At 40.7% G+C, this 24101-nt stretch overlaps 1 protein-coding gene across 1 annotated transcript in view; it reads left to right on the top strand.

Moving 5' to 3' along the window:
- Positions 1 to 23887, top strand: part of LOC140925277 (vacuolar protein sorting-associated protein 8 homolog) — a 41061-nt gene extending 17174 nt beyond the window's left edge. The window contains exons 18-53 of the mRNA XM_073375270.1: positions 146 to 232; positions 1250 to 1324; positions 2322 to 2357; positions 2555 to 2645; positions 3184 to 3230; positions 3881 to 3973; positions 4096 to 4142; positions 5151 to 5249; positions 6627 to 6667; positions 7957 to 8039; positions 8993 to 9082; positions 9184 to 9235; positions 9609 to 9724; positions 10607 to 10652; positions 11092 to 11165; positions 11686 to 11720; positions 12074 to 12152; positions 12931 to 13023; positions 13421 to 13477; positions 14041 to 14123; positions 14615 to 14699; positions 14975 to 15073; positions 15609 to 15698; positions 16024 to 16073; positions 16713 to 16857; positions 17473 to 17562; positions 18205 to 18271; positions 19127 to 19227; positions 19718 to 19796; positions 19894 to 19976; positions 20440 to 20520; positions 21065 to 21240; positions 21833 to 22013; positions 22179 to 22226; positions 22462 to 22545; positions 23691 to 23887. Coding sequence (XP_073231371.1) covers positions 146 to 232; positions 1250 to 1324; positions 2322 to 2357; positions 2555 to 2645; positions 3184 to 3230; positions 3881 to 3973; positions 4096 to 4142; positions 5151 to 5249; positions 6627 to 6667; positions 7957 to 8039; positions 8993 to 9082; positions 9184 to 9235; positions 9609 to 9724; positions 10607 to 10652; positions 11092 to 11165; positions 11686 to 11720; positions 12074 to 12152; positions 12931 to 13023; positions 13421 to 13477; positions 14041 to 14123; positions 14615 to 14699; positions 14975 to 15073; positions 15609 to 15698; positions 16024 to 16073; positions 16713 to 16857; positions 17473 to 17562; positions 18205 to 18271; positions 19127 to 19227; positions 19718 to 19796; positions 19894 to 19976; positions 20440 to 20520; positions 21065 to 21240; positions 21833 to 22013; positions 22179 to 22226; positions 22462 to 22545; positions 23691 to 23822 — 3015 coding nt within the window. The 3' untranslated portion in view covers positions 23823 to 23887. The remainder of the gene's footprint in view (positions 1 to 145; positions 233 to 1249; positions 1325 to 2321; positions 2358 to 2554; positions 2646 to 3183; positions 3231 to 3880; positions 3974 to 4095; positions 4143 to 5150; positions 5250 to 6626; positions 6668 to 7956; positions 8040 to 8992; positions 9083 to 9183; positions 9236 to 9608; positions 9725 to 10606; positions 10653 to 11091; positions 11166 to 11685; positions 11721 to 12073; positions 12153 to 12930; positions 13024 to 13420; positions 13478 to 14040; positions 14124 to 14614; positions 14700 to 14974; positions 15074 to 15608; positions 15699 to 16023; positions 16074 to 16712; positions 16858 to 17472; positions 17563 to 18204; positions 18272 to 19126; positions 19228 to 19717; positions 19797 to 19893; positions 19977 to 20439; positions 20521 to 21064; positions 21241 to 21832; positions 22014 to 22178; positions 22227 to 22461; positions 22546 to 23690) is intronic.
- Positions 23888 to 24101: the final 214 nt, after the last annotated feature.

The following is a 24101-nucleotide window of genomic DNA, read 5'->3' as shown; positions in this document are numbered from 1 at the left end:
ATCGTTCACTCAGATCGGTAAATATTGCTTCTGGTTCAATTATGTACTTGGTTCAACTCTTCAAACCAGTTGTCATACCTAAAATCGTTACATTCTGAATTAAACTAAGGATGGAATTGAACGCGAACACTTAAATCTGTTGCAGGTTCTTGATCTGAGTTCAGTTCGGCTTGTGTACAGCAGCAGTTACTTCAAATCTCTCTCTACTGGAGGAAATGTCAGCAAAGCCTTGGTAACTAAATACCGTTAATCCTCTATTAACCCCCCCCCCCCCGGGGGGGGGGCTTATTTATTTCAAACACAATTGAGGGGAGGCTAAATAGAGACGGGGGGGAGGGGGCTTATCTAATTTAGCAAAGGCGATGGTAGCAGTTCTCCGTAAAGAACGCAAAGAATGCAAAGAATGCAAAGTGGAAAAGCTCAAGTACAAGAAGGTTGGAGGTCATGCAGCCGAGGATCAAAAACAAATCTGAACTTCCAGCTGGTGAATAAACCATCCCGGATCAGTCCACATGAAGTTTTACAGTCATGATTGATTAATCCAGTCTATCATTTCTTAGTGAAGAATATAATAAGGGGGAGGGGGCTTCTGAGAGAGAGGGGGCTTATTTGAGTAGGGGGCACCTAATAGAGGATTTACAGTACTTTAACGGTCAGTGACCGTTAAAGTACTGTAAATCCTCTATTAGGTGACCGTCAGTGATTGGAAATTGTTCTTTTGCGGACTAAATGCCAAAGTCGCAACTTGCATTTGAACTTAATAAGTGGAGTCTAACTCGTTAACCTAGATGGCCAATCAGATATGACTGATACGGTTCGGCACGCTGATTGGCCATCGTTCCACGTTAACGTGAAAGACTACATTCGTATACATTTGTCACAGACCTTTCTGTCGTTGGTAGTTGAGTGTAGAAGCAAATTCAACGCGGCAATCGTGAGCTAAGAGAAACTAAAGGATAGGTAGGAAGAGGGAGCGGCTACATTCTAAGCAAAAAGAACAACAACAATAACAAAGACTTCATTTCTACTGAGAAATAGACTGGTTGCATGTTTTGAACACTCAGTTCAATATTTATTGCACAGTTATGTTGCAAAACCGATCAAGAGTATGAAAACAAACGCATTACTTCAGCCGTTGGTTGTGTCGGTATATATTTTTGGCATACCCCTGAAAAGTAGCATCTCCATTATACCCTTGAAGTATAGGAGGTAGTTCTACCATTTAACCAGTCTGTGTTGTTAACTGTAGGTGGCTGCTAGTGAACATTCATGTTATCAGACGATAAGGGTTTTTAATGGACAGCAGTTGTTGCTAGGGGTTAAGGTAAGCTATTGGTAAACACGTTGACTTAATGATACAGTATATTTTTGTTAATTTAGGATTGAAGTGGTTCGGGTTTGAAATAACAACTAACGCATTGGGTTCGATTACCAGACGCTGTTCGGGAAATGAGTGTCCTGCCACTCTTTTCATAGACCCAAGTGAGCTGCAGAAAGTAGGAACTTTAAGATCCAAGGACGCGGCGGCAACGAAAACGTCGCTTAAAAAGTGAATTTGCGTTCTTTCAGTCTTTATCGCAATTATTCCTATCCCCTTACTTTGTCAAATATAGGCTAACCCTCCTGGACAGGAGTTGAATTCCGAGGGACCATATCCAAGTTCAGAGAGAGAAATAAAATTTCGTCGTTGCTTGTTTACGCACTCCATAAAACGTGAAATTCGGCATTTTCACGTCGTAGTCGTGCGAAAACGGGCAAAGAAATGTACAAAAAAGCGTGATGCACGTGCAAAGTTGTTGTTTTTCTTATAAAAACTATTGGTTTTTTAACTTTCTCGTCGCCCTCCGCGTCATTGGATCTTAGAGTCCCTATTGAGGCTTCTCACTAACTCAAGCGACCACTCCCTTAAGCGACTGCGGCCACTTTTGGGAGTACCCAACTAAACCTTTCCTTTGTTGTCAAGCTCTCGTAAGCGACCACTCAGCGACAGCTCAGAGTCTTGTTCATATAAATCAACACTTTAATAATACTGCACACTGCGGTAATGGTCTAAAAAATTGGACGTAAAGTTTAGCCGTGTCTATATCAGATATAAAGACACTCTTTAAATATTAGTTTCTCTTGTTTTTTGTTTATGAATTATTAATGAGTTTCTAAAGCTCTCGTAACCGACCACCCTCTATTAATTTTTTTTACCATGCGGTCACTAACGAAAGCTCATTCTCGTAAGCGACCAGCTCTAGTTACGACCACTATTTCCAATTTCCGAGGTGGTCGCTTACGAGAGCTTCGACTGTAAATATTTTTTTTATCTTTGCCAGTCTGTGCACGTATTGACATTAAGGACGTGGCGTGACGTAAGTTCAAATTTATTTTTACTACTTCAACCTACGTTCGGTTCATCACTTTGTTGTCCAGTGCCCAGTAAACTTTCAGTCATGAACCTTGCGTGAACTTTTGCTTATGCCGTGAATTTTGTCTTTCCCATGTCAGGTCTGACATTCAGACTGTACAGAGCTTCTAATTTTGATACTCTGTTTCTTTCTCGTTTCAGCGAATCGAAGTTTATGTCAAGCAGAATAATTTTCTAGATGCATTAGAACTGGCGTTGTCATTTTATAATGGCACTGCCATGGCAGTTATAGGTAATATTAGGCAGCTTAACGGTACTGTGTCACAAGATTTATCAAAAATTCAAACATTGCGTTCCTCCACCAAACTGAGTGAAACAAAAATAACAGCTCAAAACATGAAAGAAGGTGTAGATAACACAGCAAACACAAAATGAGAGACGGAAGGACAAACCTGAAGAAGATTGAAACGGATTGTAATGTGATTTATGAAAACTTTTTAGCCTAACAGACTTGTTACACGAACAATGTCCGCAAATAGGTAAAAATTCGCCTTTCAAATTTGCAAATATCGAAAATGATAACAAAAACGTAATAAGATTGACCAATCACGGCACGATCTCATATTCAAATGAACCGATCAGATCTCACCGCAAGTACACGTGACAGTTGAAAAGCGCGGGAAAAAGTGCTTGGCGGCAGGTATTTTGAAAAATCTCTACATATTTTTAAACTGTCATGCCTCTAATATTTAAGGCTTACGGGCCTGGGATGGACTAATTTTTTGTGCTTTAAGACTCTCTTTACTCTTATGTTTTAACGTCATCTGTAGGATTGCTTGGTAGCAAAGAACAGAGGATCGTCGAAATTGCAGCCCAGGTTTGTAATAAATAGCGAAACCAATGTAATGACTGTGGTTTGTCGCAAGAAAGGACATGCACCAGTAATCACTTGAATGACTGACTCGTCTGTAGCTGGCCTGGGTCAAACTCGAGGAAAGTTCGTGCGAACAATTACTTGCTTGGTTTTGTTTTTACTTCTCATTGGTTGAAGATGTAGTGATAGATTTTCCACGGCGCCAACCACAAATCAACCATAGCAATGGAAAACTGAAGAAATCGCGAAAGTGCTTGCGGAACCAATGAATTAAAATGAAGACACATGAGGTATAACATAGACAATGAGGTGTTAACCAACCAAGCAAGATTATGACGGGCGTTTTTCTTTTTAATTCATCAATTTTTATGTGAAATTTTCATTTTACAGAGTACACTTAACGTAAAAATGAAAAAAAAACAAACAAAAAAACAAAACAAAACAAGACAAAAACAAAAAACGACGGGCGTTTTGCTAAAATTTGTGGCATGCCCCTTTTAAAACCCTCGTCGAGTTTTTGGCCACCCTCTTTGGTTTGCAGAGCCCAACATTGCCTTTTCCTTTTTTGATTCGCCTTTCAGAGCTCGTTGTTCCGAAAACGTTGCAAACAATTTGTGTCCGAAGTAATTTGTTTTTCCTGCCATTTCTGTTAGATCGAGGAACTGTTGCTCGCATTTGTGGACATAACAGTGTTTGTAAATTGTCCCAGGACCAAGGAAACTAAGGAACTCAGAACCTACTTTAAGGTAATATAAAATAATGTTTTAAGGCTATGAGATTTCAGTACCCATTTTGAATTTTCAACGGCCTGTTTATATTATGCAATAGGTTGTTAGTTATTAAATTGCTGACTTTTTTTCCAAATTAGGAAATCGTTCCAATTTTTATAAAGTACAGCATTGCTATTAACAACATGTGAGTAGAAGTTTACTTTTTAGTTTATACTATTAGAGTTAAAGCTATTAGGGACCTTAAGCGAGGACGACGACGAGGGCAGTGAAAACGTCGGTAAAAAAAATTAATTTGCGTTCTTTCAAACTTAATCGCGTCTATTTGGACTCGCTCAATATGTCAAATGTAGGGGACTTTTCCTGGAGTTGAATTCTTAACGATTTTACTCAGGTTCAAAAGGAGGAAGGAAAATTCGTCGTGGTATGTTCACGTCCTCCATAAAAACCGGCTAATTGGGGGGTTTCACGTCGTAGTCGTGCAGTGGACGTCAAAGAAATGAACTAAAAAGCCTGATGCACGTGCAGAGCTGTTGTTTTGATCATTAAACCTATTCTTTTTTTTGAAGTCGTCGTTGTGGTCGTCGTCGTAGTTGCTTAATCTCCCTATTTGCTGATTAGACTACGAGTAGTTCTCATTTTTCCTCAGGGATAGTAGAGCGAGCGAAACGCGAGCGCGCGTGAAAATCGCCCCACGCGAGAAACGACGAGACGCGGTAGGGAGAGAGAAAAATGAGTAAGGAATTTCTGTCACTGAGTCGCAGACGTTCCTTCTCGCGAAACGTCGCCAGCGGTAAGGAGCGAGGAGAAACGGCTGTTGTCGCAGGCTACCACTTCAGAAACTCTTGGGAGAATGAGCACTAGCTTTGGGTGCAGTGATTTCTGGGATTGTTTGGGTGGCAAGTGTTAGTTATGATTGGTCGATGGTATTCAAGACAACCATTAACCAATCATAAGTAACGCTTGTCCACTCAAACCATCCCAGAAATCATTGCACCAAAAGCTTGTACCCACTCCCCTTAGGGTTTCTGGAGTGGGGAATTCACCATTTGCACATCTCCTATAATACACCTTGTTTGTCCCCCCCACCCCTCCCCCACCCACCCTTGTTAAGGAGTTAGGCGCTTAAATGGGATCATTCTTTGGATATTTGCAGTTACCTGTTTAATGTACTGGACTTTGTTGACATCCACAGGGAGCTGTTGTTTAGGGAGATTTACGACAAGTTCAGCGAAGATCCGATTGGGAAGATTGTGTTTTTGGAAAGCCTCGAACCTCACATATTATCAGACAAGTAAGTTGTTGTAACAATGCTGATGAGGTATTTGTGTGCATTTCAGTGGTGCTTTTGCTTCTGGGTCTAGGAATTTGTTTGTGATCATAAATTAAGGCCCTTTCTAGTCCTGCTTTCTCTAAACCCTCTTTTAAAAGATTGTAGGATCCTTAAGTATCAACGACAACCGAAGTAAAACGTTATAGTTGATAGATGATGTTGTCTTTTTTTGGAGATTCCAGATATATCTAACTGTGAAGTTTGAATTTTAAAAAATGTTTATAAAAAATAAAAATGTAAAAACATTTCTTCATCGAAGGACCACCGAATAGGCCATTTCCGAGTTCCAAAATCTCTTACTTTCAAAACAAGGCTAAGATGCAAAACCTTTCTTGTGAAAATGAGTTTTATATGTATGAGAATGAAAATTCATTTTCATATCAATGGCTTTGTACTTACCGTAAAATTCCGAAAATAAACCCCTTCAAATATAAGCCCCTCAAACTGGTAATGCGAAAAACCCTCCGTTAAATCGCCCCTCCAAATATAATCCCCGGGGGGCTTGCACTTGGAAAATTGCTCTTAAATACAAAGTAAAACAAAGCAAAAATGGTAAATTTACTTCGAACTATAAGGCTAGTCCAATCGATTTGTAAACACAAATTTCCCTCCGTAGAGAAGCCCTTCCGAATATAAGCCCCTCCAAAAATAAGCCCCTCAAAAAGGGCCTTTGAAAAATATAAGCCCCGGGGCTTATTTTCGGAATTTTACGGTATCTTCTCTTTGATACAGAGACTTGGGGCAACTCGGAATTGGCCTGTTTTATTGGAGTGTAAATTTTGCAGTCCTTGAAGTTTGTAGTCAAAGAGCAAGGATAAGGCAAACACTCAAACTGATAACGAAAAAACATACGGACGTTTATGACATGTCACGTAATACCAGGAAAAATTTTATCTTGAAATAATCACGAAGGTTCGTACTTAGCCTCCCCTCGGCCATCTTATGGTTGCGCGTGAGACTGGGTTGGCGTTGTATCGAATTGCACTATGGGACTGTTTTGGGAAGGCTATCACTTCTTTCATAAATTTCATCCCCCAAAACAGTCCCATAATGCAATTTGACCGCCGAATAAGCAGCGATAACAGGCGGCTGCATTCACTGGCTGATACGTACATAATTTCTCTTAACCCCAATGGTGATTAAATCCAAATTTAATCAAAGACATAATACGTATATAAATCAACTGGGATTAATTCTCACGATATTTAAACAAATTTTCACCACTACGTCTATAAGAAACGCATGGGACGAGATATAAGAATTTGTATTTTAATATTGGAGATTAAAGGGTTGAATGATAAAAATGTTTTAGTACTGACATTGGTCTACCGATTTTAGGTTGACGTCCTTGAGCCCTATTGTGATGAAAGAATTCATAGGTAATACTTGGGACACCTAATACCACCTAAAAGGCAGTTCAAAGAATACTATGGTATTTTCCGCTTTGGCCAATAACAAAGTGATTTAAGCACGCTTGCGCTCGTGGTTTCCCTTGCGTTTTGAGAGAATACAGTCTACTCTTTCTTGAGACCTCTGTAAAACGGACGCCCAGAGTTGGTCCATGCCTTTCTTTACCCCCTTTAATTGATCCTTATTCGGTTCAATTCAGGTTTCTGGGAAACTGCCCACCTACCCCTCCCCTAACCCAACATTTTGCCCTAAGTGAGAAGTAAGTGTTAATGTTGTCTTAGGGGAGAGGTAGGTGAGCAGTTTCCCAGAAACCTACATTGATCCTTATTCTCTATAAGACGGACACCACTCTCAGACTTACACATAGTGCCGGTCCAAAGGGTGTCCATGTTGGAGAGAGATGAATGTATAGACCGGAAGACCTTAGATAACAATGACCTCAACCAGGTTGTAGCGTCCAGCGGTTTTAGTGAAAACAAGGGTTTGGTGCTCAGTCTCGCGGGCTCATAAAACCTGGTCTTGGTTATTCTTATTGAAGGATTTTCGTATAGACCATGGAAAACTGTTGTCAATTTGTCATACAGTATATAACTCTCTCTGAGACGGACACCGCGCCCTAATTCCCTTCCCCTTCCCTTTCGAACGCCTGCCACGCAGGCTAATATCCGTCTTACAGAGATTCGAACAAAGGGAGGTGAGAAAGCCAAGGAACGACTATTGGTGTCCGTCTTATAGAGGTGTCCGTTAAGGAAGAGTCAATTAACAAATCGACCACAATTTTCCATGGTCTACGCTCTTATAGACCATAGATATGACGTCATAAAATGTTCAAACCTCAAGTGGAACCACAAGCCGCAGGCGATTGGTTTTGGTCGATTTGTTCTTTACAGTAACATTTATTTTCTTACGAAAAAACAAAAACAAAACAACCGGCACTGCGTGACATGTTATGTTATTTCTATGGTCTATACTCTCATTAGGCTGATTTAGCAACAGAACGGGAACGTCATTTGACGACGGGAAAGCACGCGGAAAGGACTAAGCTCGACTTCCGGTTTCCAATTTGCCGCTGTGCCATTGGTCAAGCCAGTTGTTTAATTTGCGCGCGCCGTCGACGTCGACGTTCGCGGTCTGTTGCTAAATCAGCCTAATGACCATAGCTCTCGACCAATCAGCGCGTGAGGATTCGCTCAGTTATTATAACTTAGTTGTTGTTTCTCCATCACGTTGTTTTTAAGTTGGACTTTGTTTGCCACAGAACATTACCAACAGCAAGACAAACTCAAAGAAGTCGAATCCTGTCTACTGCATCTCGACGTCACCAATTTGGATATACATCAAGTAAGTGTTGCGTGACCGGTCAAGGATGACGCAATTTTAGGTGACAGTTAATCAGTCACGTTGCTTACCAGTTGATTTCTATCAAAGTGATGGCTGATGTAGAAGCAACTAAAAACTGATTATCTTTTTAATTTCATAAAGAACACTCGATAAAAGCCAGTTTAAAATTGAAGTAGAGAAAAAGTGCATTTTTAGAAGTTAGTTACATTGGAGTTTCCATTTCAACAGAGCAATTCTCATAGTTTTAGCATCTATAAATTACCAACGCCAATTATGCGTTTGCCATCTTGGAAAGGTTATAAACCACACCAAATTACAATCTTATAAAATGAGAATGAAATCTTGAATTGAAATATTCTTCTTTTATTTGTTTCAGTCTACTTGTAAATATATCTTATCGGTTTTTACTCCCCCGGGGTGACCGGTCGTTTCGCCTACGAGTCGTTTCGCTAACGTTTCGTTCGCTAAGGGTTAATTTCCACTGTCACGTAATTATACCGTGCGAACGCACGTTTAAATTACGGGCGTAAATAAAATAGAGGCAATGTATGAAAGGCCACACGTGAAAGTAAAAGTTGAGTGAGGTTCAACTTTGACGTAAACGTGTGACCTTCCATACAATGTCTCTTTTTTATTTACGCGCGTAAAATTTACGTGCGTACGCACGGAAAACTTAGGCGACAGTGGAAATCCACCTTAGCTTCTTATGTCGTTCCGCTAAGAAGCAAAGCGCACGCTGATACAAAAAAGTACGATACGCATGTGTATACTTCGTTCTTTCGGCCACTGATCAGGCGAAGGCAGTTAAGTAACTGACTGACCCAACATGTACGCGAAACGACTTCAGAAGTTAGTAAACAGGATGTCGTCGCCTTTGCTACAGGGGGGCTGCCATCATTGTAACATGTTACTGATAGTCTGGAATATAAAAGATGTTGTTATTATTTCCTTAGATGGTAAAACTTTGCTGGGCGCACGGTTTATACGACGCTATTTTCTACGTGTACAACAGAGGAATGAGAGATTATACCACCCCTCTAGAGGTACTGTCAGTAGCCTAATAAAGCCTAATACAGTCAGCTCTCTAAATAACCACCCCCCTCCCCCCTTAGGCTGGTTATTTATTCCTGACTCTTTTTCATAGGAGCTGATCAACGTTTTAAAGAGTATATTGCAATCTAGAGCTTTACTTTTAGGTGAGATTTGTTTTTTGTATTTTAAATAATCCTTGAATTTTGGACCTGAATCATTATCGTTAGGCAGTCGTGGGTTAAGTCGTGGGTAACTTTAGCCTGTTCCAGGCTCCAAGATAGTCGGGTCTGCGAAATTGGGAAAGCGCGAACACGAAACTAAAACGGGAGGAAAACTAAAACGGAAAGAAATTGGTAGAGGAAAGGCAGCGTTCCTTTTTCCCGCCACCGCCCCTGTTTCTAGATCATGTGCTCTCTTTCGCGTGCCTTTCAGTTATTACACGTCATCCCTACTATCTGAGAGCCTGGAACAGTGGAACAGGCTAGGGTAACTTTTAGTGACTTAATCCTTAAGTATGACGACCATGTTTGGTTTTAGATTCAGATTTATCGTTGGGAAACAAGCTGTTGGTGTACATCAGCTGCTGTCTAGCTGGTCAGGCTTATCCTGTAGGGTCTATTCCTGAGGATCTCCGCCAAGATGTGAAGAAAGAGGTATGTTATTTGGAATATGTAATGCACCTATCAATGTAAACCCCGTGGGGGGGGGGGGGGGGAGGTGCGGGCAAGGGGTGGGGATTTGACAATTTTAAAATTTTTTGATCAAATTCCCCAGGGTGGGAAACGAAAGGTCAGTCAAAAGTGTCAAAAAAGCCCCCACCCCAGGGGAAAAAATCTAAACAAACAATACTATAATACTGTATAAAACGAATTAAAAGAACATTTCAAAAGTACGTCCTTACTAAACGTAAGCTCCGTTAAATTACTCGCTGTGATTAAGTATTTTCTCTCCACTAGCATCTCTTATTTTGAACAACAAAATCACTCTAGGAAGATTGACCGTGCTATTATAATATTAATGAAACGTAAAATGCTTTATAACATCTGCTCAACATGTCGGAACAGGTCGGATCAGTGACCCGTAAAAAATCCTCTGACTTTCATGGTGGAATTCGATTTCAATCGAGTTTTACAATCAGATGGGAACTTGAGGTTAAAACTTTCTCAAAATAGACATTATCTGTTTAGATGACAGTTTAAAGTATCGGATTATGGCGATTAAAACAAATGAAAACTTCACACCTTTCTCCAACAGCATGACTTTCAGAAATCCTCGAGAGGGACGGACTTGGTAACCGCTTCTGAATTGATACCAGGCTTCTGTCGGTCAAAGTCAAATGTCCCGACCCCGGGGTCGCTTCGCACGATCAAAAGCCCGACAGGGGGATGGTCTCAGGCATCAAATCCCCGCCCCTTGCCCGCACCCCCCCCCCCCCCCTACGGGATTTACATTGATAGGTGCATAACTATGATGAAGTCACTTAATTTGATTTAACAGCTTTATTTACGTAATTTTTCTTTTTTTTCCTTTTGTAGGTTTTCAACTGTATCACAAGCCAAAATACAAAAGATGGTTTCGAAAGTGAGTGACTCTTTTCCATGACTTGATTCAGCAGGACACCATCTGTGACCTTATAGTGAAAGACTCTTTCATTATTTATCGCCGCCGATGCGCGAAACGAGGGCGGCGCAAATCCAGAAGAGGCAATGATAACAGGAATGGAATTTATTCATCTCCCACGGAAACAATTTCTGACGCCATTTTGTTTTTTTATCCTTTGCGCGGCGCCCTCGCTAAGAATGCTCGCGCGTGTCACACGAGATGGCACAATTTGTGCTAAAAATAGCACATTTGGCTATTTCGATGGAACCAACCCAATTACTGGAAAGGTATCCAGATACTGTCTCCTACCCCGATTTTGGCTGCTGGTGTCACGGATAGCGTATTAATGCAAAGCCAAAGAAATTTCTCCACTCTCTGTCACGCCCGCTCTAAGAAGATCTATTTTTTGTCATTTCAGCTGAACTTTCCTATCCGCGTCTACGAGTACTATTGCACTTTGACACACAAGAGTTTTTGAACGTTCTCTCCATGGTGAGTCGATTCAATTAAATCTAACGAAGGCGATTCGCCACTTCAGAAACGAGAGGGATACTGGGTCGAGTTTTGCAAAGAATTCTGGGATCGTTACTTCTGACGCGCCGGTCAGCTATTGGCCAATTTTTCCACTGTCCCCAGTAACCGTCCCAGAAGTCCTTGCGAAAGTGAACTCGACCCAGTTTCCGCCTCGTTTCTAAAGTGGCGAATTGACCACTCCAGAAAATGCCATAACATACCATAATGCTCTTTTTTTGTCACCCCAAAATTTTGATAACCATTGGGCCATTTTAACCCCCTAGAGAAACTGAAAACAATGCTATTCAAAATTTTGGGGGTGACAAACAAAGAGCATTATGGTATGCTATGATATTTTCTGGAGTGGTCAATTAGTTCTCTGAATCTTGCTGGATTGTTTTGTACCATGACAATTAGAAATCGCAATCCAAAGCTTTGTTCCAGGCTTTGATGGATAAGATAGTCAACCTGTCTATTTTTTTCAATCATTTCATTGCAGGCATTTGAGCGGAAGAACTTTGACGATGATTTCAAGTAAGTTATTTTGATTATAATATCGTATACATGTAGCCCAAACTCATGCCCCGAATTTTATGAAACACACTCCTGGAAACGCAAGAAGACTAGATAGATACAGTTATAGATACAGTTATTGCTCTCCTCGCCCCCAAACCCCCCCCCCCCCCCTTCCCCTACAATGTTGGTTCCACGGTTTGCATGGGCTTGAATTTTTGAAGTCAAGATTTAAGATGAGGGGGTGAAGAATCCGTGAATGTGGATAGTACTTCTTTTAAGTTCACCCAATCCGGATTTTGTGGTCGAAAATTAGATTTTTTTCCATTTAGGAACCGTTGTTGGTTAATATTCCTTTACTTTCCTCCTCACAGTGCTCCCAGTGGTGTTTCACGTAGGCAATTTCTTGTGAATATTCTTTTGGACGTCATGGTGCAGGATACAGGTTTTACTGTAAGTTTTTAATTTATCAAATTTTATGAATAATGATTTTGAGATACATAAACACGTTAAAACTATCGATATAACGTCCCGACGACGACTTTAACTTCTTCTGAACTCGCTTTCATCTACTCATTCCTTGATTATTTCTCCATGAGGTCACCGAATCGTAGGGATGCTGTATCGTTAGCTTTTACTTGTTTATGATCGCATTTTAGAGAGTTAAAATGACCATACAGAGGTGCTTTTGAGCAGTAAGTTTTTGTGATACAGTCAGGGTTCGCACAATCTTGAAAAGTCCTTGCATTTTAGGGGGAGTCCTTGAAAAATCCTTGAATTTTCTTTAACTTTGAATGTAGTGGCCTGGAAAATGTTTTCTTTTTTAATGCTTTTTGGTTGTCTAAGACAGAATATAAATCATAACTCAGAGAAGTTAAAGGTGACTGAAAAATTAGCGAAGTTGGTGGAGCAAACAGGTCAAGACTTAAAGTCCAGTAAGAATCGTCTGGGAATGTGGATTTTTGTACAATATCTGAAATCACATTCGTGGTAGGAGGTCCTTGAAAATCTATTGTGGTCCTTGAAAAGTCCTTAAAAAATGGTTGCAATTTTTGTATGAACCCTGGACCACGCAAGGTGGTTCTAATATTCGATTGCAACCGTGTCCAGTGAAACAAAAGCTATCAAACTTTAACTTTTAGGGTTTTTTTAAGTATATAAAGTGTTCACTTTGAAACACGAAGATATCAAAGCTGTAACGACAGTGTTTTTCATTCTTTTGTCCAAACAGCCAAGCCAAGTGGGATCCCTTTTCACGTTCCTAGCCAGGCAGATGGCAAAACAAGAAAAAAGAATACATGTCAATAAAGTGCTGTTTGAACAGGTTGGTGGATCGGAAAGCAGTGAGTAGAGTGTGGTGTTGGGAAAAGGGAACAGTCTCATCCCCAGGGTTCTCTCCTACCCGCGAGAGAACCTGGGAACGAGTTTAAAAAGGGAACTCACTCTTCTTCAGCTCACTTGCGCTTTTCGGGCGCTCCATTCCTCGCCCCACTTCCTCGCCTCTCCCCTCTTCTTTTCCCCTCCCCCTTCCCCCTCATTTCCAGTTCCTAAACAGGGATGGTGTGGGACCTTACGAGCGAATCTGTATCGCTGTATTTCAAGTCTGTTGATGCTGTTAACGAACCTGAAAGACATGTATGATTCACTAAGTGACTACAAGACTGTAATAGACTTTCCTGGATAGAATTGCAAAATGTTCTGACAGTATTGGGTCTTGACAGGTTTTAGAGTATCTCGCTAATCCAGACGATGATTCCAGACACGAAGAGAGACAACAGGTATAAATATATAATGATAATAATAATACAAAAATGATTCAATAGTCCCTGTCTGGGATATGTCGCCTTAAAACTTAAATCGGTCAGAGTTAGCTTGGAAACCCAGATGTGGTTCCAGTCGTCGCCTCTCTCCACCCGCGATATAGAGAAGCGACGGCCGAAAATACGTCTCTGTTCCCATAACGTAAGACTTACGTAATAATTTACTGTTTAAAGAATTCGCCCCAGGTTAATTTCCCTAATTTATGCTCATTTATGCTTGATAGCCTTGAGTTACGTTCGTTTTACTACCTCTGTCAGTAAGAAATGTAACCGTACTGTTCAATAGTCTACGTGGGTATCAGAGCCACATAAAGATCAAGCCCTTTGCAAGGAAAAGCACTGCCTTTTAAATCACCGAGTATCGTAAACAGCTCTCCATCAACTGAGCTAATTCGGTGGGCGGTGATTTTGATGTCTCCGTCAATCTCCTTTTCTGACCAAGCCATAAGTAGATTATCTTTTTCTTGTATTATCATACTTGACGTCTGAGAATAATGGTGAACGTTATTTTTTTTATCCAGGCCTTGTTAGAACTGTGGAACGCAGGCGGCTTGAAACAGTTCGATGATGCCAGAATTTTGGTCCTTGCAGAAAACGCTAAATTGTAAGTATTCATATGATAGCAACGTTACTTTAATCTCAATTTGGTTTTACATTGCCACGCAAACTGATTGGTTGATTAACTGCCGCCTTTTTCTCAGCCAATCAGGAGTAAAAACGATGGAGACTCGCTCTCACGTGTTTTCCCGCGCTTTTTGCCTCACGTGCTTCAAGTTCTCATTGGTTCATTGGCGGGATTTCTTTGTGTTTTTTATTGGCTGATATAATAACTTATGTTTTAAGCGCGCTCGTGTCACAGGCTTCCCACTCTATCAGAGGTTAACCCTGGTCTTTTTAGCAGTGCGCAAGATGAAGCAAGTCCATACGATTCAAGCTAAAGCTTTAGTTTTTCCAAATACTTTCCAACGTCATTTTGATTGTCGTATTGTTTGTGTGACAGTGCGTTTGCGTGATACAGTCTCTTTACTTAGCCACCATGCTTTTTGAACACATTCTTTGATCTTGCTTATTTTTTCGTTTCTTTGTTTGTTTTAGTTACCGCGTCTGTGAGATGTTGTACGAGAGAACGCGGCAGTTCCCCAAGGTTCTGTCTTGTTACTTTAGAGATTCTTCAAGGGAGGTAAAGGCAATTTATTTGTTTATTCTCGTTGTTTAAACCGCTTTCTGATGATCATAGCACCTCTCGATCGGGCTTTGTTGTTGTTTTTTTAATAATATTGTTCTTTCTTTGCTTTTTTCTTTCTTGCTACTTATATAAAGCAATCTATATTTTCAGAATAATATTTGTGACTCTTTGAAAGGCAGTTGCACTGACTGCTCTTACTGCTGCGTGCATCAGAACTGCATTGTTTCTCTTTTTCAGTTGTTATTCTTACTTTCTTCTAACTTTCCCAGCATCAAGTATTCAACTATGTCCATTATGTGATGACGGAAGACGGTTACACCGACCTGGAAAGAGAAGAACTAAAAGATGCTTCACTTAACAGCTTAAAGGTTGGCACAAAAGAAAATGACTTAGTTAGGGGATGTGGGACGGGGCGTCAACTACCCCTCTCCTACCTCCCCCTTCCCACGCTCCTTACCAACCCCCCCCCCCCTCCTCCCTGCCTTGCCCACTGAGCAATCTCGCGCTCCAGTTTAGGTTTTATCCACTTAAGAATTTTATCTAGAGACTCAAAATTCATATTCATCTTGCACAGCATAATTAACTCTAGCATAGTATAATGCATATGTGCCATTCACACCAACTAAGCATTTTTAATTAAACGAGGTTTACAAAAATGAAAAACACTGACGGAAAACTGGAACACAAGCTTTTACACAGAATTCAAAAGAAATGTAAAAGGTTACATAATTGTACTAACTTTGCCTTCATGAAAGCACAGTTAGCAGCTTTTATGAAACAAATTTGAACCGCGTGTAACTAAACAGCGTTTAAACATATTTTAAAACTGAGCTTTGGTGTGAATGGGGCTATAGTGTAAGGAGTAGTAATGACAAATGTTAACTGAATCCCTTTGTGTTTCAGAGTTTTCTGTCAATTGACTGTGGCAAGACTGCTCACATGATTGTTACAGAGTTTCCAGATACATTGACTGTAGTGGTTCGCCAGCTTGAGGTAAGGCTTTGAGAGGAGATGAATGTAGACTTGAGGAGCGCAACAATTAGCGCCAGCCGAAACGACCGCGAAACGTTGGGGGGGTTGGGTAAGAGAATGGATAAGCGGGAAAACTGACACTAGCGTCCAGTTTGTGCTCGATTACTCGTTCATCGAATAGAAATATGAAAGGGTAAAAGGCCGTTAACAGTCTAAGACGAATGTTCTTTCGGTTACACATACGAGAGAGTTTTACTGTGTACCCTGCCACAAACAGACTTTCTTTGCATATTTTGTCTTGCTAATCTTAAATAATTTTATTGTCTTGCGTGTTTAACTTTTTCAGGGCCAACCCACAATGCAATACGAATTCTTGAAAGGGGTGTTTGATAGCAAGTAAGCTAAACTGCAAAATAGTAGTCTTTTATCACGAACATATATCCTTGCACATAGTTTCACACTTCCTAGACTTCGAGCAGCCTTTCTTTTGCTGGAAAATCTGTCAGCGATGAGCGATTGCAATATGTGAGTATTTAAGCGGAGAAGCCATGAGCAGCGAGTTGTACGGGCGCCCGCAAAACTCGCTGCTCGCGGCTTTCCCGCTCGAATACTCGCATATCTCACTCCCTCGCAGATTTTCGAGCAAAAAAGACTGCTCGCAGTTTTCACACGCCCTCACATGGCCTGCAAGCTACGAAAGACACAACTTATTACTTATTATTTCTATTTCGTTATCGTAGTGTCTTGTTGAAATGCTTCTCTCTTGTTATTAGTGAATTGCAATAGGACGGCAGAGGAAAGAAGACGAAAAACCTTGTCGTGTGAAAAAAATACCCGCTAAACTTCACCTTCCCATAAACAGATCTTTTTGTAAAAGACAAGAACACAGTAATTTTAAGTGATGCTCACGACAAAACACACACGTAATAGCCCTGTCACGTTTGCCACACACAAACGATCTGCCGTTCTGTTGCGTAAGCTCTGTCTTTTTTTTCTGGGGGTCGGATAACGGCATTTTTTTTCGGTTATTTTCAGATCATCTACCCCTGCGCGGCCAGAGGATTCTCCAGATGCGGAAGTTCATGAGAAGTACATTGAACTGATGTGTAAATACCAACCTGACCTGGTTCATAGTTATTTGAGAAACACAGAAGACTACAGACTGGAGGAAACTTTAGCGGTATGTTCAAGTCGCTATAGACTAGGTTTGAATCAGAGTAGATTTTTGCAGGTTCATAAATTTTTCTGGATTTATTACATTCAGGGTATTTGGATTTGCAGGCGTTTGCGTACATCCGATAATCCGAGAACATTCATTCGTGTACTAAACAGTATTCTCACATTACGGATTCAAAGTCGCCGGACACGCGACCAAACCGGTACGCTATTATTTCGGATTCACGCATCTGTCGGTAAAAGACAAATCGAATCCCGTACGAACATGTCCCGGATACGTCACGAGTACGGAAAAATATCCCTTAATGTAAACCTAGCCATAGTTGGTGTACATAGGGTTCAGTTTTAACCTTTTTGGTGGCTACTTCTCTAAAGGTGTGACGATTATGTCTTCTAGTAGGCAATTAAGTAAGTTATTCGGCAACAAAGTAGTTCGCAGTGTACTTAACAACAGTCTTCACGTAAACGATCCATAGCAGTAGCTACTTGTCTTCTTCAAAAGATGCTTTGACGGATCACTTAGAAAAGAAGTGGAAAAGATTCGATCTCTGAAATGGAGATTGTAGCTTCCATTTCGCGAATGACAATTTTTACTGCCTTACTATTTTTCTATTCGCAGATCGTTCGCCAGTTTAACAACACATACGCTACAGCGTATCTTTTGGAGAAAGCGGGTGATATCCATGGTGCGTTTCAACTTCTTTTAGAGGTAAGACGTTAAAAGCATTGTTTCCCAGTCAATTTTTAACGGGCCTTTTCGATAATCGTTATGTCCAAATGCTAAAGAAAAGTCCGAAGTTTAGTTTTGTGTTTGAAATTGAAATCGCTTTTAAAAAAACTTCGTGTGCTTCTCTTATTGGTTATCTCAAGGTCACATGACATCATTACAATGTACAAAATGTTTCCCACCAGTCTCTGAGTGGAAAACATTGCAAAAAATCTATCACGTCAGAGGGTAACAGTGCAGTGTTACACAAGAAGTTGACCGCTCTCTGAGATTTATTTACATAATTTTGTACACGGCGTAAAAGGTTTTCTTCACAGGCTATACAACAAGTCATTTTTTGACTGTTCCCTCGGAAGCTACTTAACTTTGTTTCACTCATACATCAATGTTTAGCTCGCTTCCGCCTAGTAAAACACTGAGATTCCAGAGAAACAAAATTAACTGTTTTCCTCGGGATCAATAATCTGGTGCTCATCACTTGATTCTACTGCTTAAGAATCACTCCCAATACTATAAAGAAAATGTTGTATTTCTATCGTCTGTAATGTCTTTTAGAATTAATTTGATTCATATAAGAAGTTTACAATTGGTCAAATCTTGAACGTTTCCTTTATTCATCTGCAGACTTTGAAGGTTAAAGTGAAGATTCTTTGTGATGTTTTCGAGAAGCACGAGTTTCCCCCTTCAAACGGTATGTTGAAACGCTAATCTTTTCTTGTAAATTGTAAATTTGTAAATTGTAATTTGTTTAATTGTAAATTGTAATTTGTTTACCCACGGAGCACTAAGGAGTTCATAAGAACTCGTTAAAAAGTGTCCGTGCGTTCCAGATCGAATCGGAATTTGAAAGTGTTGATTGGAGTACTTCTGAGTGCTTTGAACACTATTTGCTGTTGTTCACATTAAACTTAAGTAACTAAAAAGGTTTCCTGTTCCGCCGCCCTTGGCAGCACCGGTTTTATCTTTCGCCTGGCCTAGAATCTGCTTTATTTTTCCCGCGTTTCAGTTTGGTTCAGTTGCTGTTTTGTGTTTTCCTGCCCTTTCTTGGGCTCGATCATCAGCCGCTGTTCCAGAAATGAGCCCGCGCTCCTCGAGATGAACAAGACCAGACTCGAGAGAGCGGCGGAAATCGAATCTAGCCCTTGCTACCCTATAGATATTTTCCTGCTGTTGGATCTGGCTTTATTTTTCCTGCACTTGGCCCTACCAAGTTGGTGGCAATTTCATAACTTCCGCTATTGGTATCTGAATCATGTATAGGTGCTCACCAACCTTACATATTTTGCACGCTTAACTCCAGTTTCACTTGGATCCAGCCTGACATTTTCCTGCGCTTTACAGCTCGGACCGATTGCCGTTTTTTTTCCCTTGCGCTCTGCATACATATTTTCCCCTCGCCTTTTTTCTGTCCACGTGAACTTTAGATGTTTTCCCGCGCTTTACAGCTCGCACCGATGACCGTCTTTTTTTTTCCTTGCGCTCTGCGTACATATTTTCCCGCGCTTTTTTCCTGTCCACGTGATCTCTGATCTTGATGACGTTACAGAAATCAGGAAGCTCACTGCAAACGTGGAAGCTGTGCTCTTAGGAGTCCTAATTCCTTTGTGCCAAAGAAATTCTGGAAGACTCGACGAAGCTGATCGAGAGGTATTGTGCCATTTTAAAATTATTTTTGCAACTAAACAAGTTTTAACAGTGTGCCTTAGGAGGGATTATCATCCTTGGAGACCCAGGGGCAGTCAGATTCAACAGTATTTCCTTAACAAAGAAAACGAACAAACGAAACAAAGATGATGGGCGGGTGAGCTTAAGGGAGCTTAAGCAACGACCACTTCGACGGCTTCGAAAACGTCACTAAAAGGTGAATACCTTTCCGCTCTGCGTCAAACTTTATCGCGCTTATTTCATCTCCTTTAATTCGTCAAATGTTGGCAAATTTATTTGGAATTGAATTTTAAAGGATTGTATAGAAAATCATGAAAAGAAAAAGAAAATTGTTGCTTTGTGTTCCCGTCCTCGACAAAACGTGAAATTAGGCACTTTCACGTTGTAGTCGTGCAACGACGGATTAAACATTTACAATGCAGGATAAGGAAGGCAATTTTCAACACGCAAACAAATTTGTTCACCTCTCTAGGCATTGTGGTTTCCTCTTCTGGAAACTGTCATGGCACCTCAACGGAAATGCAAAGACACAACAAGCGCATATTTTCTAGGTAAGCAACTCTACTTTGGTGCTCTCCTTTCCCTTCTTGTCGCAACAAGTAAATACGGAATTTCAGAGCTAAATGAAATGTTTTGGATTGCTTGCAGCCTTCAAGGATCAAACAAGACACGTTCTGAATAGCATGATGGGATACATTTCGTTACCAGCTATTCTTCAAAAAATAATGCAGGTTTGTGTGACATTTTACCGTTAGAATCTTTGCTCAGTAATGTTCTTATGTACAGGCGTTATGCTTTAAATCAAGAGATTATAATCGGACAGAGTGGATGTCTAACGGTGTTAGCCGGGATATCTTAATTTCTAAAAAGTTATTTTTAGAAACTATGCGGACCATGCGGAAACAATTTCCGGTGAACTGGTTGACTTCCTGAAGACTCACTTTCATGATTCAGTGCGTCATATTTTTCATTTGTTGGCTCCGTCCCGCTTTAACGCTCTGAATCATGAAAGCGAAATAACTAGTTCACCGGAAGCTTTTTCGGGATGGTACGCATAGTTTCTAAAAATAACTTGTTTGGAAAGTAAAATTTCCCAAAGGTATGACTGGGAGACTCCTTCTCTCTCCAATTATGATCTCTTGTTTTAACACTATTACGCAAATGATCTCTTATCGGTTCATTTTGTTGCTATAGGATCCAACGTACAGTACTGGCAAATTTGGGGAAATCAAGGAACTTATTTTAGGAATGTTAGATACTTACAGTTATGAATCGGTAAGTCCAGCCTTTAAAGTCTTTCATTTTCCTGTATTTTACAACATTTCATTTTGTAAAATGTTGGCGAACAATCGTGCGTGTTAAAGTATAGACACGTCGACATTTCCCCTTCATCATACGTCAGCTCGTTAGCTTCGTATCCTGGCCTTGCATGGAAGCGAGGCTGGAGGTGACCACATTTTGATAAGTACCTTACTTATTTTCAAATGTTTATTTTATCGAAATAAAGTCACCGCCAGCTGCACTTCCACTCATAGGCTAGGTAGGTTGCTTAGTTTACAACTGTAAATTGGCCTCTTCGATCTGGAACAAGCGAAAACTCATTAAACGTCATCCCTGATCTAATGTTAAATTTTTCTTTTGCTTGTTAAGCATATTAAGTCGAATTGAAAGGAGAATTTGGCAGTTTGTCAGGAAAATAACGTGAGACTTTATTCCAGGTGTATCATGGTTAAGCATATCACACTAACATTTACAGTTATAAAAACAAAAAATTCACATTCACGGAAACATCATTCATATATCCTTCATTTTATTCCAGACTCTTTTAAAAACTACAAACAAATTATTAGCGAGTGACCTTCATTCCTCGCTCAGTAATCTTAAAAATCAGAAGAATATTGGATACTCACCCAAGACAGTCAGATGTGCCATATGCCAGAGACTTTTTACCAACGACCACGTCAGCAGTCAGCCTGATAATCTACTAGTGTTTAGGTAAGGATAGTTGATGTTTGTTATATGACCCTTTTATGGCAGTTTGCAGTTGAGTTTAGTAAAACTAAACAAAAGTAATTTTTTAGCCAATCGGAACATGCGTAGACGGTCAAATGAACCAATTAGATCTCCAAGAAAATACAAGTGGGGTACCGTGCGCGGCAAAAAAATCGCGTGAGAATGAGACGCCAGTAGTTTATTTGTTGAGAAAGTGGCGCGAGATTTTTCAGCCAATCACAAACCGTAGCAATGTAAACCAAAGGAATCTTAGGGTGCGTAAATTTGACGTGCGTACGCGCGTAAAAATCCCGCTTTAGTTAAAAATTCCTTTTCTTTTTTCTCATGTATTTCTTTCTTTTTCTTGTGCAAAAGAAAATGTTTGTTGTTCGACAAGGAGTTCGCGCGAGAATCTCACGCCGGCAATTTTGAGACAAAATTTTGAGACAAAAATAGCGACTGTTTTTCGGACTTATTTTTTATCAACTGACATTCATTTTCTTTTGTTTATACTGCCTTTCAAACTGCTTTGTATCTGTAAGGGGAGATGTCTCCGTACAGTAGCGTTGAACTAACAATTTTTCACGGTTTGCAGATGCGGTCATGTGTACCATTCGGAATGTATGGCAGGGACTACAGGAACGGAAGGAAACTGGATTTGTATCCTCTGTAATAAAACAGGACTTTCCCGCCTTTCCTCGCGGAAGGGAAAAACGTCGCTAGGAAAATTAGCCAAACCTTCTTCGTCCACAGCACAGGTAAAGTGTCTCCAACTGGTTGGGATTCGACTTCGTCGCTCGTTATTAACATAACACTGAAGGCGTGAACGTGAAGCTTGCTTTAATTTCAGTCATTTCCTCCTTTAAATTCTACGATACGAACCTGGTACAGTTCTTTAACTTTCCAGTCTAAAGGTGTTTGATTGTTTTTTCTTCCATAAGAAACCGGAAAGTTCTATGGCGTCCAAGAAGATAGACGATACTCAAAAAGTAAGTTCCTTTAACAAAAAATTCCTATTATCGCCCTACGCGGTAGCCTAGCCAATTCTGTGGAATGAGAAACAGTCTACCCGTATTTACGGGTACTTGCACCGGAAATAATTTATCTTGAGGTCCCTATTATCATCCTACCCGGTAACGCGGCCATTTCACCGGGCTAACAAGCCGTCTATTACGGGTAGTGTATCTTACATTTGAGTTACAAGTTCGTCTTTTGTTTTTACAGAATGAAAGATCCGTTCCGTCGTTAACACAGCAGCAGTTTGAGTCCGTGAGTCGGCTAAAGGGGCAAACCAAAGGTGCTTCACGGGTAAGTAAATTATCTCTCTACCCGGTACTCCCAAGGCTTCTGATACGGGGGGGGGGTCCTTCTGTTTCAAGTTTCAGGTGTATAAAAGGGAAGGCATTTCAGTATCCTGCGCCACAGGCGAAACTAAACTCTAGTTAAGTCTGTCTGCGAAACAGCGCCAAATTCCTTGTTCACTTGTGTACCAACCACGATTTGAGTACTCGTCATGATTGGCGAAACATACTTCCGGTAATTCGTTGAGTCCGTCGGGGGCCCAGAACAAAGGATGTCGGCGCCGCTTCGCAGACGTCACTAACCGGGGTTAAATTGCGTCCGCCACGCAGTAAAGTGGAAAAGATCAAGTACGAGAAATTTGTAGGTCATGCAGCCAAGGATCAGTATCAAATCCGAACGTCCAGTTGGTAAATAAACCATCACTGATCAGTCGACATGAAGTTTTACAGTCGTGATTGATTAATACAGTCTATCATTTATTGGTCAAGAATATTTAGGAGAGAGTTTGGGGGGGGGGATCTTATTAACTTTCTTCTCCTGAAAAGGGGTTGGGGGGCTTATTAAGGGAGGGGGCTCATTTGAGAAGGGGGGCTTAATAGAGGATTTACGGTAAAAGGGTAGGGGGTTGGATCTTGGGTTGGATAAGAATTTCGTTATCGCCCCGTGTAAGGGAATCCGGAATCCGGACTCCGGGAAACTTCTCCTGTAGAATCCGGAATCCTGGGCTTTGGAATCTGGAACACGGCTGTAGGAGTCCGGATCCCACTAACGATTGGAATCCGGAATCTAAGTTTCACTGTCAAAGAATCTGCAATCCAGTACCTGTGGTCCGAAATCCACGGTGTGGAATCCAAAATCCAAAGATTGTCTTGGATTGCCTTTCATTGACTATTTTCGAATCCCCCATAATACACTCTGTTTGCCCCCCAAATTTTGCTTAAGTTATTGTCTTCAAATGCTCTTGGGAAAATGCAGTACTCCCAGGAGCATTTCAAAACAATGGTTTATGCAGAATTTGGGAGGGCAAACAGAGTGTATTATGGGGAATTCGAAAATAGAGAATGATCGGCCTTTGTATTTGTGATCATCGAAATAGTGTCCTTTTGGGAGTGGGCATCTCTTTCAATCATTGATGTGTTTTTTCCTTGTAGTTTGCCATTTTAACAGAATTATCGAGGTCAAGCGATGCTTTCAGCCTCAACTATGGCTCCCGTTTGACGAACTCCAGCAGTATTTTTGAGGACGAACGATTTAGATTGCATCTTGCGCCCCCTCGAGATTAACCTTTGGTTATTTTTCTAATTTGAAAAACTCGGTTTTTGATCTCAGTGTCAAATCACTCTAGTCGCGTCACGTGGTGATCACGTGGATTATTACCTTGTCCAGGGTATTCTCTATTTTCAAAATGGCGGTTCGGATTTAGTTCTCCAAACCTTTTATGGCGCCAAGCAACTTGTTGACGAAATTTTAATTCACGCGACCTGTAGTTCCTAAATTTTCTGCCCTCTTCTTTTCTCCTTCTCCGGAAAGTCTTTTGAGCTTTTTGTAGTTAAAATGCGAGG

Source organism: Porites lutea, chromosome 14, assembly GCF_958299795.1.
Source record: "Porites lutea chromosome 14, jaPorLute2.1, whole genome shotgun sequence".
Lineage (NCBI taxonomy): Eukaryota > Metazoa > Cnidaria > Anthozoa > Scleractinia > Poritidae > Porites > Porites lutea.
This window is presented reverse-complemented; position numbering and strand designations above follow the sequence as displayed.